Source organism: Xyrauchen texanus, chromosome 42, assembly GCF_025860055.1.
Source record: "Xyrauchen texanus isolate HMW12.3.18 chromosome 42, RBS_HiC_50CHRs, whole genome shotgun sequence".
NCBI classification, from domain to species: Eukaryota; Metazoa; Chordata; class Actinopteri; order Cypriniformes; family Catostomidae; genus Xyrauchen; species Xyrauchen texanus.
This window is the reverse complement of record NC_068317.1, coordinates 17999648-18019205: the sequence shown is the minus strand read 5'-3', so window position 1 is coordinate 18019205 and position 19558 is coordinate 17999648. Positions and strand designations below refer to the sequence as shown.

General features: G+C 40.4%; 1 protein-coding gene across 1 annotated transcript in view; it reads left to right on the top strand.

The window, feature by feature from the left end:
• The window catches only part of LOC127635233 (contactin-associated protein-like 2), a 472530-nt gene that overhangs the window by 339876 nt on the left and 113096 nt on the right, over window positions 1–19558 (top strand). Inside the window, 1 exon segment of the mRNA XM_052115124.1 lies at window positions 18481–18637. Within this exon segment, the coding sequence (XP_051971084.1) occupies window positions 18481–18637 (157 nt within the window).

Sequence of the window (19558 nt, the reverse complement as noted above, 5' to 3'; positions counted from 1 at the left end):
CTGTGGCTGAATTTATCGGGGATAAAGGAAAAGGTTAGATCTTTTCTGCTTGATGCTTCCCCCGTAAGGTAAGTCTAAATCGAGTAGGGCAAGCAGATCAGCCCCAGCCATCAGTCAGCTCCTCGCACCACAGAGTTCCCCCCCGCTGCAGAGCAACCGAGGTTGCTCTCGCAGCGGACTCCTCAGGAAATCGGTGTCGGTTCCCGCCGTCTCTGACGCCTCGGGCCACATCAATTTCCAGCGGACGCACGCCGTGCCGTTCGTGTCAAAAAATATAAAAAAAAAAAAAAACAAGCACCAATTGTGGTCACAAGAACCGTATCGACTAAATCCTGCCGGTCTCTCGCTTCAGGAAGTCGAGAACGGTGCTCGAAAAACACCCGAGAGGCTGGTTCCCTTAGTAGATTTTGTAGAGGCATGGAATCATCTTCCCAACATATCTGCATGGGTCCTGCATATAATAAAATCAGGGTACAGACTGCAGTTCGGGCACCGCCCCCCCAAATTCTCTGGGGTGGTGCAGACTACAGTGGTTCCGGAGCAGACTCAGGTGATGGAACAAGAAGTGCAATCTCTGCTGCTAAAGGAGGCCATAGAACGTGTTCCTCATGCAGACAGGAGTCCGGACTTTACAGCCGGTACTTTATAGTTCCAAAAAGGATGGGGGTTGAGGCCGATTTTAGATCTCAGAGTTTTGAACCGGCCTTTGAGGAGGTTCAGGTTCAAAATGCTTACTATTCCTGCCATCGTGAGCCAGATCAGATCCGAGGACTGGTTTGTCACGATAGATCTAAAAGACGCCTATTTTCATGTATCCATCCTTCCATGTCACAGGAGGTTCCTGAGGTTCGCTTCGGGGCGAAGCTTACCAATATCGGGTTCTTCCGTTCGGCCTAGCACTCTCTCCCCGCACATTCACCAAATGTATGGATGCAGCTCCTGCTCCTCTGAGACTTCAGGGCATCCGCATACTGAATTATATCGACGATTGGCTCATTCTGACCCAGTCTCGAGAAACGTCGGTTCGGCATCGAGATGTCGTCCTTGGCCACAGTCGAAGTTTGGTGTTGAGACTCAACACAAAATAAGAGTGTGTTACAACCATCCCAGTGCACAACGTTTCTGGGTGTTGTGTGGAACTCGGTTACGATGCAGGCACGCATGTCTCCTGCACGTATCGAGTCCGTTCTGGCGATGGTGTCCGGGTTAAAGCTAGGCCAGGCCATCACTGTAAAGCAGTTTCTAAGACTGCTGGGCCTCATGGCAGTGGCATCCAACTTTATACCTTTGGGCCTTCTACACATGAGGCCCCTCCAGTGGTGGCTGAAAGCCAAGGGGTTTTTTCCCCCAAGGGGAATCCATTTCGTAAAATCAGAGTAACGCGCAGATGCCTTCGTTCTCTGCTAATATGGAAGAAACCTTGGTTCCTGTCCCAAGGGCCAGTGTTGGGAGCGTCATGTCGCCGGGAAACCGTTTCGACAGACGCCTCCCTCACTGTCTGGGGCGCGGTCATGGACGGCCGCTTTGCCAGGGGTCTGTGGCAGGACCATCATCATTCTTGGCACATAAACTGTCTAGAGATGTTGGCTGTGTTCAGGGCTCTGAGGAGCTTCCTTCCAGACATCTAAGGTTACCATGTCCTAGTACGTTCGGACAATACATCAGTGGTAGCTTATCTGAACCGACAAGGGGGACTCAGATCGCGCCCTCTGTGCAGACCGGAGCGTCATATAATTTCTTTGGTCCCAAGGGAAAATACTGTCTATCAGAGCATGTATGTTCCAGGGGTTCAGAATCAGGGAGCAGACATTCTGTCGAGGCAGGGGCTGAGGCCCGGGGAATGGAGACTTCATCCAGAGGTGGTGAAGTTGATATGGGACAAATTTGGACCATCGAAAGTGGATCTATTCGCGTCTCGAGAGACGTCCCACTGTCCATTTTGGTTCTCCCTCTCACATCCAGCCCCACTGGGGTTGGATGCCATGGTACAGGCCTGGCCGAGGCTTCGCCTGTACGCATTTCCCCCGATCGCTCTGCTCACGGGAGTCCTGGAAAGGGTCCTCCAAGAGGGCATCAGTCTACTTCTGGTTGCCCCGATGTGGCCGGCCCGAGTATGGTTCTCAGACATAATCTCACTCCTGATAGCTCCGCCATGGCAGATTCCTCTGAGGAGGGATCTGTTGTCTCAGGCAGGGGGCACAGTTTTCCACCCTCGTCCAGAGCTGTGGAAACTGTGGGTCTGGCCCCTGAGGGGGTTCAGTACCTAAATGCTGGTCTATCAGCAGGGGTGGTTGAAACCATACTTAACTCTAGGGCTCCGTCTACTAGGAGATTATATGGCCTCAAGTGGAATGTGTTCTCCACTTGGTGTAGAGAACATGAAGTAGATCCAGTTAACTGCCCGGTGGCTTCAGTTCTGGAGTTTCTTCAAGATCGTTTCTCTGCGGGTCTCTCCCCTTCCACACTTAAGGTGTACGTGGCTGCCATTGCGGCTTTCCATGCACCATTGAGTGCTGGTCATTCGTTTTCTCCGTGGTACATGGAGGATGAGACCGACAACCAGGTCCAGGGTTCCTGCCTGGGACCTGGCAGTGGTTCTCGAAGGGTTATCCCTGGCCCCCTTCGAACCCCTTCAGTCGGCCTCGCCCAAGGACCTGACATTCAAGATGGCTTTTCTCTTAGCTATTACCTCTCTAAAGAAGGTGGGAGATCTTCAAGCCCTGGCAGTAACACCAGCTTGCTTGGAGTTTGCCCCTGGCGGAGTTAAAGCCATTCTGCACCCGAGACCTGGCTTTGTGCCAAAGGTGCCTTCTAACATGGCACGGTCTACGGTCCTGCAGGCATTCTTCCTCCACCTTATGTGTCGGCAGAAGAAGAGAGGCTCCATTTGCTCTTCCCTGTCAGAGCTTTGAGCGTTTACATCGAGAGGTCCTCTTCTTGGAGGAGGTCGGACCAACTGTTAGTGTGTTTTGGGTCACCTAAGAAGGGGCTTCCTGCTTCGAAACAAACCATTAGTAATTGGATTATTCAGGCTATTATCTCGGCCTATAAGGTGCGCAATTTGCCTTCACCTTTGGCCATAAGGGCTCATTCAACTAGAGGCATGGCGTCCTCTAGGGCTCTCTTATCGGGAGTGCCCCTCCAGGAGATCTGTGAGGCAGCCGGTTGGGCTACCCCACACACTTTCATCAGGTTTTCTGCACCTCCCTAGTACGCCTGGCGCACGTGTGCTCTCGTCCTAGCTGAGTGCCTGAGTTCAGTTTCACTCTAGGGCAGGCCTTTTTCGGCGCGTGGCCTAGTGGGCATTCGTTCCCCAAAGAGTCGTTTTCAATGACGCAGTGCGAGTTCCCTCGGAAGGGAACGTCTCGGGTTATGACTATAACCCTTGTTCCCTGAGAAGGGAACGAGACACTGCGTCGTCCTGCCACGCCCCTCAATGCCTGAGAGCGGCTTGCTTCATCGCTAGGCTAATGTGTTTGTGTGCCGGTGTCACTTTTATGCATCCGGTTATGCCATCACATGTTACGTCATGACGCAACACCAATCAAGATTGGAATAGTTTCATTCATAATTCAGAGGCGCACGCTAAGGAGCATTCCCCAAAGAGTCGTTTTCAGCGACGCAGTGTCTCGTTCCCTTCTCAGGGAACAAGGGTTATAGTCATAACCCGAGACGTTTTCTGAAAGGTTGTCCTTTAATCTTTTATTTCTTCCTTGAAAACCCCATTTTACTCTCTCTAGGGGGTACAGTTGAAATGTCTGCAAAGGCTTCATAAAGAGTTATTTCAGCACCCCTGTGAGACAGTGTAGAGAAGAAGCTTTTGCATGATTCATTGAAGGGGTTAGTGCCTGTTGAGAATGACTGTAGGTCATAAGAGATGTTCTGTAACCTTCTGCTGTACGTGCTCTGGGTGTTTCTTCACTAAAAGAAGCAATCGAAAAGCTCAGGGTAATAAATAGCAGATGAAACTTTACCAGAACCACTTTACTTGTGGTGCCAAAATTATTTAGAAAAAAAAAAACTTAACCTTAGAGCTATGCTGGCTTGACTTAGCAAGCACAACTAACTTCTAGCAGTTCCACCAAATAATTATGTTCATTAGTATTTCTCAGTACTATACAAAGTAAAATAAACATTTTTATATAAAGCATGACATTTTCATATTAAATATGAAATATGGTACATACAAGCATCATAAGCATAAAAGGGAAAAAAATGAATCTGCATTTTATATCATAGCATTTACGAAAACCGATGATCATTATAGTAATGCTTGACTTATCTTGGAAAGGTAGCAGCCTCTTTACATATCCTTTGCAAAGTAACAAATTAAGTCATTAAAGAATTCATTTGTGCCCTGTGAAAGGAAGTCTCTGCTCTTTTCTGAATATTTCTCCCTATTGTTTCTGATGATAACTGACAGTTCACAGTGGGAATTGAAAAACAATAGAGAATATGAATATCGCATTAGATCTTTTACTAAGTATTTACTGTGTTTTCATATAACGAATTACAAGTCAATTATGAGCCAAAAGTGACTTTAAACTTCACCTGAAACATGTACATAAATAATGATATAATTTTGCTTTATCAGGAGCTACACAAACTCTTTTGAAAACGATCTAGACATAGATATGGAAAATATCTTATTTTAGCATCTTCCTAAGAGGTTTTTATAATGCGACTTACTCAATCATGTCTGCTAGTTTGATGCACTCCTACAACACAAACGACGACAAATAATCAGTTCAAATTTACATTTGTCGCTGTAACTGAAATAAAATAGCTAACAGTACACATTCCATACATAATGTCTATCAAATGCATACTTTTACGTAACTTTAGACTACAAGTTGCTGTGTCTGAAACACTCTTATATTGACGGAAAATGGCATCTGGAAAATTCTTCAGCAAGTCAGCCACAGGTGGCTGCATAAATGCCCGGATGTTGAAAATAACACTGGCAGGTGCTGGCTATCTGTAACTGTGATTTTACACTGACTCAAACCAGCTTCTAACACTATTCGTGTTCATTTCTCAAGATCTAACACTAAAACATCAACATTCACACTTTACTCTGAAAGGCCTTAACACTGGGAATTTAACACTGATGAATTTGCTGTGTACACATCTGCTGAATTATACACTAACCTGTCTTTTATTATTTGACTGTAAACAGCACTGATTGATGGTTATTGAAAGTACAAAAAAATAACAGTGTGAACTGATTATTCACTTTTACTGTACTCAGTTATGTTACTCATCTGTATATGAAGTTAATCCAAAACATCTCAAAGATCTGCCAGGTTCCCATAGGCGGTGATGTAAAGAGCATTGATAGCAGTGATGTCTTTTTTGTTAATACCTTCAAAGACAACGTGATCTCAAGAGAATTTGTATGTATTCTTACCTAAAGTTTGGTTCTAGCAAACTTACATTCTCTTATGTTTGCATAGACACTGAAACGTACAAATAGCTATGTATATTAATGAGATCAGGCTGACAAAGAGGAACTGTAACACATTGTAGAGGAATAAAGCATAAAGATCTGTTCAAGTGATGTTTTCCGAGGAAGACATTATCTAACTTTCTGACCTGCTTCTTTGTTGTCAAAGTGAAGAGTCCATCTGTATATGAAAGGAAAGGGAGCTGAATTTCTGGAAGATTTGCAGTGAATTATTGATTTGTCGAGAAAGTTTCCACAGTTCTGTGTGAAGACATCCCAAACCATGGACTACCACAGTTCTGCCCTCTTCCTCAGAGCTCTTTTTGACCAAGGGCAAACTTCATTTCAATAGACTAGAATGGGAAAGAGTTTCGGTTTGGGGAGAATAAAGTGCTGACAGGATTTTCCTCGGTTCACTCAACATTTACCCTCAAGGAATCTGGATTGTGTTGATTGGTTTACTTGCATGTTTGGGTCTGCCCCAAGCTCTCCTGTACAGAAAGCACTCAGGCTTTATTTATTCATTTCTGAGGGCTTTGAGGCAACTGGGTTTCTTGACGTGTTTCTTGCATGCTTATCATCTGACTGGAGTATTTGACAGCCGGAGAATGAGCATAGATGCTGCATCCAATTTGACTGAGTACCAGCAATGCTACATCCAACAGACATCTGAAACACTTGACAATGTCTTACAGCTTTAAGGCATCCAAACTGTCATCCATGCAAACATCTATCAAACAACCTCTGGTTGAAAAGAAAGGATGATCTTAGTCTGGTATTTTATAAAATATATTTGTAAATAATTAAAAAATATATTTTTGGTTGTACACCTGCTGTCGTTACAAACCGGTTTGACTTTTTTTCTTCCATGGAACACAAATTGAGTAATTTTGAAGAGTGTACATGCTCCTCTTTTCCATGCAATGGAAATGAAAGAGAATGGAGGCTGTGCAGCTCCATAAATGTCAGCATGGAAGTATAATTAAAGTATTCCATGTGGCTCATTTACTGTATTCTATATCTTGTGAAGTCATGCCATAGCTTTGTGAGATAAATAATCATCATTATTCACTGAAAACTAAGTCTGTAACTCTCACATCTCATTCACACTTACTGCATCTCAGTCAGTTACAAGACACAGGAGGACCAATTGATGTCATTGACATCAAACATGGCCTGACAGGTCTTCATGTGCCATATTTAAATGTACACAGGTCATATGGACTGCTTTTGTGGTACTTTATGGTGCTTTTCCGTCATTTTTGGTGCTTGACAGTATCCATCCCCATTCTCTATCATTGTATGGAAGAAAGCTGAATCAACATTCTGAAAAGAAGAAAAATAACTCCCTTTGGGATTTATGGAAGAGAGGAAGTCATACAATTTTGGGACAATATGAGGGTGAGTATATGATATCAACATTACAATTTTTGAGTGAACTAACCATTTAATGATTCACTACTGACTGATACATTCCTTCAAATGGGGGTCACATAAACAGGACATCTGGCCAAGAATTTCTGTCTTTTATGTTATCCAGTTATTAGCATTCAACACAGCCTAGGTTATTGAGATGACCTGCAAAATCAACCCACCCAGTCACCGATTTTGATGCACTTAGTGTCATGAGAGGCAACCTGTACTAAGAACGATGGTTCTGTCATGGCTTAACCAGATGCATGGCTGCAAATTACAATGAAGCCTGAGAGAAAATTTGTTGCCCCTTTTCAGGTGAAAAAAAAGCAATTACCAAGGCACAATTCATTCTCGTTTTATAAATGTTTGTTGTTTTCATACACAAACATAGTGGCCTCAATGTAATATTTTTTCCTGCCTACTGAAGGGGCAGTGTAATAATTCAGATATGCATGGGGGCTCAGCTATTGAGCTGAAACAGAACTGGATCAGTGGATGCTGGAGTGAACTTTGAATACTTATAAAGGATTATAAATCGTAGTGGCTTGCCGGTCTCAAGGCCAGCAGACTACAGAAATCAACAGGTTGAATTCTTATGGAGGTTCATTAAGAAAAGAAATTAACTCCAAAAAGTAGAAGTAAAAGGAAGGTATTAAAAGAGAGAACAATGGGTGGAGTTTCAAATCGTAAATGCCAGTCTTTATTCAAAGTTTTGGTTGGCACAGAAACTGAATTTTGTAATGAAGATGGTGCATTTTAATTACAGTAAATGTGGCATTTGGAGATTGTTGAGAACAGAGCTTTAAAAAAAATCTCTCTTTTTCATATGTTATTATTTTTGGAGACATTTTGTCTCCTGTTGTGATAATTTCTCCTCTTTAGAGCTGTGTAATTCAAGCGTACAACACTTTCCACCAACGATGGCATGCATTAAGAGTACAATTGTTTGGTATTTGGAGTCAGGTTTGGAGAGAAACGTATTCCCTTTGCTAAAGGGTATAAGCAACTAATGGAATTCTAACAACGTTCATTGCAAAATAAGAGTATTTACAATATATCAGCTGGATCACTGGTGAAGAAAAACTGTCTAATAAGATGTGATCACCTTAAATCCTCAAAAGGATTTATATATTATATATATATATATATATATATATATATATATATATATATATATATATATATAATTTAAATTGTTTTCTTTGAGAAAATGTCTAGCAGAAATTTTTTGAAATTACAGTACCGGTAATTTCTAGCAAGAACTACATTCACCAATGATATTAAGTATGTCTGTGATGGACATTATATCTATGGTGACCCAAGGGTTCACAACAACACAGCTGTCTTAAAGATAAAGGGGCAGATTCACTAAGAATGAGCTGCAGCCGGTAAAGCGTTGTTCTATCGGGAAGACACGCAGGCTTGAGTGAAGTTTAAGATACCATTTATTTCATAGTTGTAAAACAGAAAGTAATGTCTCTCTCTTTGGCAGAGGCCCCGTCCGGCGGTCCGAGGGAGTTGTACCCGGAACCGTCATGTCCTGCCGGAGATAAGAGGCAGGGGCGAGGAGCCTACCCCCGTGCGGGACAGGGCTCAACTGGTGGTGGTGGGGTGGTGGAGGTTGCCATGTTAGCACACTGAAAGAGCAATGTGATAGATTGAGAGCAGACTTATAAAGTAATGGCTTACATGCGATTGGCTAGGAATTACCCAGCTAATGATGTGATGATGTACAGCTGCTAGTCTTCCCGCTAGAACTACGCTGCACTTCCATTTTTTTGCACGCACTCTCTGTGCAGGTTTAGCGCCGATTCACTAATGAAATTATGCAGATCAGGCAATGGAAATGCGCTCACAAAATTGCTGCTTAATTCAATTTGCACACACAATTCTAACCTTGTGGTCAGATTTTGAAGGCAATATAGCGGAGGATGCTACAGACCACCGTATTTGACAAAACCTACCAGGACTGTACAGCATCACATTGATCCAGACACCTGGATCATCTCTTAAACATGCAGAACATGCACTTGACAAACACCATTAATCTGGATATATGTCAGGTGTGCTCTTCTCCATCATTGGATGATTACTTCATAAATGACTCCTGATATGATTGGTTGAAAATGTTCGCAAACATCTCTTTTATATAAAATACATTTTACGGCCTACTTTTAATTTGGCGGCAATAGCATGATCTAAAATGTGTCAGGCAACTTTTGTAAATTAAGCGCAATATACAATGAGCCTAATTTACATAGAAAGAGGTGTGTTTGGGTGGAAATGAATCGCAATTACTTAATTTAAATACTCAAGTCACAGCTCAATTTCAGTGCTGATTGCACCTGGTAAAATAGATTGCGGATTGTTTGTGAATAAGATGCAGGTTTTTGCACTGAAATACCACATGTAAAAGTGGCTAAACTTTTTAGTGAACCTGTGCCAAAGTGGATTTTTTAGATATTAAAATGCTTCTACTCCTATCCCAGCCTAATATGCAGAGACAGCTGTAAGCCATGAGTAGGTTGATTTCCCCAAAAACATAGCAACACTTGCACAACCAATGGCGAGAGTGTGGGGTAGACTATATGTTTAATGAGGAATGGTAGACAAGAGATCAAGAAACTGTTGGAAACTGTCATTTAAAAAAAAATAAAAATTATATATATATATTCGTTTGGTTTGCTAGTGGTGGACAATATATATACTATTATCATTGTTGTTTTTTGGGGGGGTGTTGCCTCTTCGGAGTAGACCTTGTACATATCAGCTAATCTCTAGAATACATTTTACGTTGTAAATCCATAATGATTATGACCATCATATCTTCACTTCTCTAAAATCTGCCCAATTTACACTGTACACGATTTTACAGTTTGGTTCAGTGACCTCACCCCTCTTCATGTCCTGCTCTGCAGTCATGAAACGTCTTCTGGGCTCTTATCTCTTGCTTGCCATATCAGACCAGTGGATTGTTTTAATGACTGCTGGAGATAGTGGAATATTTTCTATTATCTGGAGGGAAACAGGAAGGCTAATAATGCCCTATCTTCTGCATTACCTCTTTTTGGATATCCAATTAACTCCTTTAGAGTGAGAAGTGAGGGGGACTCAGACAGTATAAACTGCGAGAGTGTAACTCACTCTCCGGCCTCGCATTAAATCCAGACAGTGTCAACAGAAATGGCATCAGATTGCCTGCTGGATCAATAGAGATATTGTTAAGGGAGTCTTGTCTGACAGAACAGCGTCTTACTCCTGTGATAAAAGTGAGAAGAGAAATACATTTTTAAGGGCAGGCTTGCAACAAACTGTGCAATATCTGAAACAAAATGCTCTGCAATATTAAGCACTTTGCGAAAGGTCTCACAAACAACATCAAATCACATGGTAATGAGCACTTTAATGACACTGAATTGATGGTTATTTTTTTTTGGTCCATCTTATGGAAGTTTTGTTGAAGTTTATCGGCTCATTTCAGTTATTTTAGAACTTTATTGGGTCAAGTGTCCTGCACGGGTTGTTATGATGCTTTACTAAATTCCCTGTATTTCATTTAAAATCATCAATCAGCTTATCTCCTCATTCCTACCGTAACAGATAAGCTCGATAAGGCCCATTGTGTCGATCAATGCAAGGCTCCCAGTGGGGTTCATTCCACACAATGGGTTCTACTTTCAGCGAATCTTTATGCAACAGTAATCTCCCCAACTCCTGAAAAGGCCCGCCCATGTTCTCCAGAGAATAGCTCCTCAGCCATACTGATGATGAGATGAATTTTCAATCAGTGCCAGGTTTTATCGTAGGGGCTTTAGACCCTGCCAATTTTCTAGAAGGAAAGCTGTGCTCCACTCTGCTCCCTATTTGGGCTGGTGTTGAGCTCCTTTTTCTGGCTATCTTGTCAGACTTTCCCCTGGAGGCATGCAGGAGTGGAAGGCAAAGGCAGAAACGCATTTCACGATGGACAGCAATGTGAACAGTCGGAGAGCCATTCTGGCTCAGAAGAGCTGGCTCTCACCACTGTGGTCCCACTGATAGGAAAATAAAGCTGTCATTCAAGCTCCTAATGCGTAGAGCCATAATCCCAGCATTTACATGTGGCAGCAGAAATATTCTTCTCAAAGGAAAAGAGTGGAAGAAAGACGTCACTCTCTTTTACATTACTTGCTAAAAGTGAACGAGGCACCAAGGAACATTAGAGGAGACATGACTGATAAAGTTGGACGTGTCCTTTGATGTGACAGAGAGCTGAAAATTTGAAAAGGACGGCATAATGTAGGTCGATATGATGGAAATGAGTTTTGTGTCTTGCCAATCGATTTTACTGAGAGGTATTGAAATATTTGCTCCAGGATTCTGTTGTTTAGGGGTTGCTATAGGGGGGAATAGAAAGGGAGAGAAAGAGTAGGAAATGTTGGCACTGAAATAGAATTTGAAGTTTAATTTATAAAATGGATCTGAAAGCACATTGTGCTCATCTAAGCTCATCATTTCTAATATAGACTACTATACACCCACATATACACATATAGTGGGCTAGTTGTCACACATTTTACTCCATGAAATACTACTCAGAGTAGGTTTATTTTTTAAATTCAATCCCTGCACAGCCACATCTTGGTTACAGAAAAAGTTATTGAACATTTTTATCATTATTGCCCAGGAAAAACGTGAAATGGGGCATGTTGACACACTATATGGGGTAAGTCCATATGGAACCTGTCAGTGGCACCAAATTGGCCCGGTTTTTTAAACTGTTAAAAAAATAAATAAAACAATTATGTGGCACAAAAACAATTCATAAAATAACAAAAAATAAAGGTAACATACAACATTTTTGGGGGCCTGGGTAGCTCAGCAAGTATTGATGCTGACTACCACCCCCAGAGTCACAAGTTCAAATCCAGGGCATGTAGAGTGACTCCAGCCAGGTCTCCTAAGCAACCAAATTGGCCTGGTTGCTAGGGAGGGTAGAGTCACATGGGGTAACCTCCTCATGGTCGTCATAATGTGGTTTTCTATCTCAGTGGGGCGCGTGGTTAGTTGTGCATTTATGCCACAGAGAACAGCGTGAAGCCTCCACACACGTTATGTCTCCGTGGTAACGTGCTCAACAAGCCATGTGATAAGATGCACGGATTGACCATCTCAGACGTAGAGGCAACTGAGATTCGTCCTCCGCCACCACGATTGAGGCGAGTCACTATTCCACCACGAGGACTTATAGCGTATTGGGAATTGGGCATTCTAAATTGGGGAGAAAAAACATACAAAATTATCAAAACATCGTTTTGGTCTTCAAAAGTTAATTCATTAAAAGTAGATAAAGTGTATACACTTATGACATTTAAAACATATAGAAAACATTGAAACGTTTTGTTGAAAACCTGCCTTCATTATATAGTTCACCTAATGTATGCCAGTGTGATTTGATTGTGTTCTCTTATTTACCGTAGAGCTAAAATGTTATGAAAGTTAAACTTTACTTGGAAAGGTAGAACTCACAAAAGATATTGATGTGCGGTAAGTGAGGACCCAAAAGCGATATAACAAAAAGCAGTCTTTAATGAAAGTTCGTAATTACATCACAACAGAACACAAAGTCTTCTCCTTGAGAGGCGAAAGGTAAACATAAACAACCAGACCTCTAGCAGCGAGGGGCGAACTGAATAGAACACAAATCCAGGTTGTTAACGGAGAGAGGGGTGCAGAGGAGCGGAAACAAATACGGGACAGGACTGGACAGCGACAATACTGACTGTGGATAGTAACAGCGTGTAGCGTTCTCAAGTGAGACTCAGACAATGAAGGCAGAGAAAGCAGGGAAAGAAGTAGAGCGCTAATCAGCGGGGAAAACGGAGTCAGGTGGGAAGGAAATTGACGAAGAATTAAGGGGAGACGAGAAACAGCTGGGGAGCGAGGGAAAAGGAGAGAAGTAACAAAAGAGAGCCAATAGATGGCATAAGAGTAGAAGGAAAGAACAAGAGCAAAACATATGATGATACGACATGACAGATATTGTAATTTCAGAGGGTTTTGAAGTAGGTATTTGAATCAAACATACAAAACACCTGCTGGAGAAAATAAATTTGCACAGTTGGATTTTTGTCTCCAAATCTTATCATTACTGAAAAATAGCCTTGTGACAACTTCCCTGTGTTATAACATGCTCTTTTATTCCCTATAAACAGATATACTTAGTTGATTCTTGACAATTTAGAGTTGCTGTTCCTGTTTACTCCTGTTTAATGAACATTGGGTTTCAGTGACAAAAGGATGATGAACTCAGACTTCCGGAACTCAGCAGGAGTTCCAAAAGAGCTTCATCTCGTTGTTAAATTAGCCTGGCCCAGTGGCTGTGTTTCCAGCCAAGAGTGAATGGAGTGATTGATTGAGCCTGGTGTGAACTGAAGTAGGGGAAATAGGAAGCAGCCCATGCAGATAACATTGCTGGAGCAAACTCTATTGGCCCTGGAGTTTAATGAGGCATAGACTTTATACCGCAAATCACCAGACCCACACTGTTTCCCATTTTCTGGCTACAACTGAAGACCAGGCAAGGCATGCACATGCCATGTTTAAATGTTATGCACCTGCATACATCCTGGGATTCCCAGTTTCACAAGACAAGTTGGGGAAACTAGTATTATACTGAAGCAATAATACCATAACTTTGAGGTGTGCTTATATAAGATACAGTGGATTAATATAATTGTTTTTGTTGTAGCAGGGGCGATTGTAATACTGATTTCTTGTATTAAATTCAATATTATGATCTGGTCTTTTTCAGTGTACATATTTGAATCATGCTATTACTTTTTACACGCATACATACCAAATTATGCCAGTTAGATTGGTAGTGTCATGGAAGAAAAAATACAAACAATGTTACAATTGCCCCTGGTCTCCCCTACCAACTGTACTGCACATGTCAGAGACCACTCACCACCTGTTATAATATCTGCCCATCACCACAAGGATATTTTCTGTTGCTTGTTCATTTTCCTTGCCGTCTATGGCCATTCCCTTTGTCTGACTGCTGTTTCTGACTTGGATTCTCTTCAGTCACTCGGGGGGGAATGGCTGGCACCCGGCCTGTCTGCCTGTTTCCTGCCCGCAGCCACTGTGTACGGGTCCCTCCTGAGTTTGTCAGCTCTGTTGGCTCTGTCTAAAATGTGGAGGTCTTATTTCCAGGCTCCATTGTAGATCAGGAATAGTCTTTGCTGCTAACTAAGTGTGATGGAGATGAAAGTGCTTGAGTTGATCGACTGTCTGCTTGAATTGTGGCTACAGTTCACTGTTTGCTAATTTTGGGATAGTTTCTGCAAAATCTGTGAAGACCTAGACTGCTCTCACAGTGAAATCAGAAAGAGTAGGTTGACTTTTCTTTAGCCAAAATAAGTCTGCGCTTACAAAATTTGAAACACAACTCCAGTGTCCAAAGCACCAGTGGTGTTGTTGGGCATATTGGCACATGTGAGCTTAATTTTCCGAGAAGGATGTCCAAAGAGGGGTGCCAAAATAAAATTATGAAGCGAGTTGTTTTCAGATGTACAGGCTGTAATACAGTGAAAAGGCTTGTCGGTGAGTCAGCATAATGTGGCCGATCCTAGAACTCTCGGAAACAACATGGTGACTTCTCATGTGATAATGATGGAAGACCTGGGCACATAAAGTTACCCCATTCAGAATTACCAAAAATAGTTCCAAAAATCTAGTTTGCTTTCTACTACCTACATAGGAAACTACCTTCTAATGCAACATTCTAACTAGGGTTAGGAATCAATAACGTTCTTGCTAAGATTTTTTTCCCCTCATTTAAAATAAATACCAGAACCAAAGATGTTCTTTGGAGGGAATATCGCTCTAAAACACTCTGACATTGTTTCCTGCACTACCATATAGGAGCACTGCAACACTACTCCTATCATCAGCGTGAAGCGTATAACGTGGCTAATGTTGTCCGATTCTTGAACGTACTTGAATCTACACCACTAAACATACATTGCGACCAGTGTAGTATGATTCCTGAATGAATTTCTCTGATGAGCAGGTTCATTTGAAACTACAGAGCAAAACATTCAGCTCTATCTCCCAAAGGAATGACTTTTTCATCCCCACATTTTTTGTAAATAACTTACAGAACTCTGACTCGAAACCAGCTAGAATTTGTATTCTAATGTGATTTAAATCAAAAATAATTACTGGATGGTTGTAGATATAACAATGTGTTGTTAAAGTTTTTATTTTTTGTTTATAATCAATGGTATTTTATAAAATAATTATGAATAAAATGTCTTAATTAGGTTTCATAAACACATTTTGTAACAGACTGTTAAGGGCAGTAAATCCAATATTTATTGCATTTATCATTCCCAAATATTTCTTCCTCAAAAGTACTAATATAATTGCTAATGAAACAGATAAGGAGACAGAATCTTTAAAAGAGAATAACAACCAGAATAGTTAAATGCCTTACAATTCCCATCTAATGATCATAGAACTGACTGATTTGGAATGATCTACATAGGCATGAACACTGTGAGTCATGCACTCCGCATGTGAAGCACATGGGAGTACTCTAAAAACAATAATCCAAGACTACTCTATAAAGCATGAATATATATTGCACAAATTTGAACACTTTTCATTATTGAATCATTTCAATAGACATTTCTGCCATCCTGTATTTTTGTCATCATTCTGGGATTGCCTTCTTTGTTAAGGATACATGAAATGCTACCTTGAATTAGAATTTGGACAAAAAGAGGTGTCTAAGGAGGCAGTATAAATTAGTTTCCTTCTTGGAACAGCTTTCAGTCAGGAGTGTGCCTAGGATGCCTCAAAATGCTGCCTCCGTAGGTTTTGCAACAAAGCAATTGTCCCTTTTAATAGACCAGCAGAGCAGAAAGCTGGAGATGTAGTCAAATATAAAGCATTTCCATAGAGTTTACACAACACACTTTGCATGTATTTTCCCTGGAGCCTTCTTGCAGAATAAAACTTGTTTTAAGTAATTAGATTCTTGCAGACATGATGGTAGAAGCCAGTAATGTGTCATCTTCTTTAATGAAGTGTTATACTGTAACTCTAAGTGATTCTGAAGGTCCAATGATTTTCAAACTGTTTTAATTCGGAAAAGCTATCTGAAATGAACTAAATTAGAAAACTATTGTTTTGCCATACAAGAAAGTGTGTGCCTGTGTGTTGCTGTGTGCAAGTGTGCTTTTTTATTTCTGTGCTTCTGTGTGCATGCCTACTCATTTTTACTAGTCAATCAGTTATCCAGAAAAGTAGTTGATTAGATGGAAAGTCAGTGTTTACTTTACGTAAAATGTCTGTCCTGTTTCAATGCTGTGTTAACGGAAAGTCTGTGAGTGGAGAAAGTGTCCACACATATTTTTAGCATCCATTTTAACATACTTTTTGAATGCACTGCCACATTATTTCAGATATATTTGATCGTTACAGATTTCCCTCCTGCTGTCACGATGAATAGAGTAAGCACAACTGAGGTCATGTGATCCGCAACATGTCGACACAGACTCAACACTGATAGCCGGTGCAACCCCTAGTGTGCTTGCATAAATGTATGCATGTGTGTGTCTGTTGTAATTACAACCTTGTTTGTGTGCATATGTGTGTGTATGCCTCCAAATCACTTTGCAGCACTCCACAATGTTTGAATCGCCTTTGCTTCCTTCTGTCCACACAGATCTGGGCATTTCTACACACATTCATTCTTGTAAATGGCAGTCCAGCAGCCCCTGGAACATTGTGTGCACTCTCAAAGAACCAAGTGTTAATCCAATTGAGCGTGTTCTGTCTTTACAGTCTAGCCTACAGATATAAGTACAGTATACTAATTCCCCCTGTGTGTAAAGTACTCCTCAAATGTCAAGCACTACAATTACTGTTGACTGCATGTTATAAGCAGCTGTCAAACAGCTGTTCAGAGATTTACTCCTGGTAGATACAGATACATTCTCATTGGTTCGAACACTATTTCTACATGGCAGCCAATAAACCACAAAATAGATCTATTTGAATCAGGGTTTCCTTGCCTAGGCTTGCTTTTTTACTAAACATTAACTTGTATCATTGTAATCATTAGGTTTATTGTTTGTGATTGATCTTCATATGCTGTGTTTTATGTAAAAGCCTGTACAGTTTTGTTTCTTTGTGAGAAAGCTCACCATCATTTTATTTAATTTATATTAAAAATAGCTGCCTTCAGCACCAATATTGAAAACATTAAAACAATATGAATCACATATTAAAAATCTCTGACCCCACTGATAAGGTGTTTATAAAAATTAAAATACAGTTTCTGTTTGTATATATATAAATTCACAGGTTCTTCCACATTGAAAACATTTGCTTTGAATAAACTGTAAGTGGCTTCAGTAAGTTAGATGTGGTCAAAAAATGATTTTAAGACTGGCTGATTTAGTTTGCAGCTTAAAGGAATGTTCCAGATTCAATACATGTTGTTGTTGCATAATACTGATTACCAAAATCTAATAATAATAATAATAAAACATTCTCATCATTCATTTATTTAAAAAAAAAAAAAGAAATAAAAAGAGCAACACTTGTGTTTACAGTAAGGCACTTACAATGGAGGTGAATGTCCATTCCATGAACATTAAAATTCACACAATTTAATACACAAAATTATAGCCACAAGAAAAAATGTTTTATGTGTTAATGTGATTTCAGTGTGATATATATTTTTTACTAACCTCATCTGTGTAAAATTATATCCAATATATTTATAAATATATACAGTAAATAACCAAGTTTTATATCCATTAACTTTATTGTCATGATGACGTAACACTGGTGAACACAAACATCTGGTAACCACTGCAACGCTAGTAAATCCCTGATTTTATCACACTAAAATCATGATACTATGTATAATATGTTCCATTCACTTCCATTGTAAGTGCCTGTAACGTTTTGCTTTTTTTATTATTATTATTATTATTATTATATAATTAATAATAATTAATAAAGTGCTTAATTTGTGACTATCAACATTGTCAAAAATGCTGTTGGTTGTGCTTAATTTGTATTAATCACAGAACATTCCTTTAATCTGGCAAAGAACCATCCACATACAGTAGACTAGAAGAGACTGTTTGACTGACATGAAAAGAAGCCAATCACAGTTATGAAACAGCTTGTGAATATCTTGTTGACTTGCTGCTAAGTGCATCAAACAAAACTCTTAATATGTTTAAGATTAGAACTTTCAGTTTTCTGATAGTGCTTGCCAATTTCATGCATTATATGATATGCATTACATAGTCATTGAACAGGCTGAGATACTACTCATCCATGGACAACAGAGATTTTTTTTAATTCATGATTTATAATATGATATATTACATCACTTTTTCTTTGGTTTGCCTTTTTATATGTGTGCAAACCACTGTAGAATCCTTCAAGGAGGCTTCCTGAACTTTATGGCACCTCTCGATTTTCTGGTGTATAACGGTGGAAGAATACAGTATCCCATTCAAACTGTCTTCCTTTGAAGTATGCTTTTGTGTTCCATTCACATTGAGTTCTACCTCTGTTCACTGACAATTTCCTTTATGTGTTTGCAGATGGAACTCCTTACACGTGGTGGGTTGGCCGCGGTAACGAGAAACACTTTTACTGGGGCGGCTCTGGACCCGGCATTCAGAAATGTGCTTGCGGCATTGAGCGCAACTGCACTGACTCCAAATACTACTGCAACTGTGACGCTGACCAGAAGCAGTGGTAAGTCACCACATTATCAAAGGAAGGGTGTTAATAGCGCCATGCAGTTCCCATGGTGATTGCCAAAGCCTGCAACTAATTACAGGCTTTCAAATATGATTTCTGTGAGTTACTGACCCTTTTAGCCCACCAATCAAATGCATGAGAAGCAATCATGTCATATTCCCATCTGCTTTATTGTCTCTGTATTCGTTAAATAGCAGTGTCTGTGTGTGACGCAGTGGTCTCGACCCTACCACTTGGGCACATGGCAAACAGATTGTGCTGATAAAAAGTGTGTATAGAGCCAAACCCTGATATTTCCATCAACAAAAGCTCTGACTGGTGGGTCTGGCAGTTTTATTTATAAAATGAGCTGTTGGTGGTATACAAGGTCATTTGTCAAATGTCCTCATAATGAAATTGCCTGAATGCATGTGTTGCTTTGGGACACATCCATTTGCATGCTTTCTAATGGGTCTTCGTGCAGAACTTGTTAATACTACTCAACTGTGAGAAGTAAAGTAAAATTGTGATGTGATAAATGGCTGTTGCGGTGTTTAATATCAAAAGAAATGTGACTTGGTTAATTTTTTATGTGGATTGGACAGATGAAGGATTATAACCACACCCTGAATTATTTATGAATAAGAGATAAGATTTGTTTGATGTAATATACATAAAATTATTATAATATTTAATTTGTTTGTTTAGGATAATTGCTGTATTCTTATAGCATTGGAACAACATGAGGATGAGTTGAATTTGTCTCTCCAGTTACCGATTTAGTTGAACACACAGCAATATGTGTTAATGGCCCATGCACAGATGGAAAGCGGGTTATATTAATGCTCCCACCACTTGTCATAAACCCCAAGCAAACTTAACCAGCATGCATAATGGATACAAATAAGAACACTGGATTTCAAAGCAGCAAGTGTC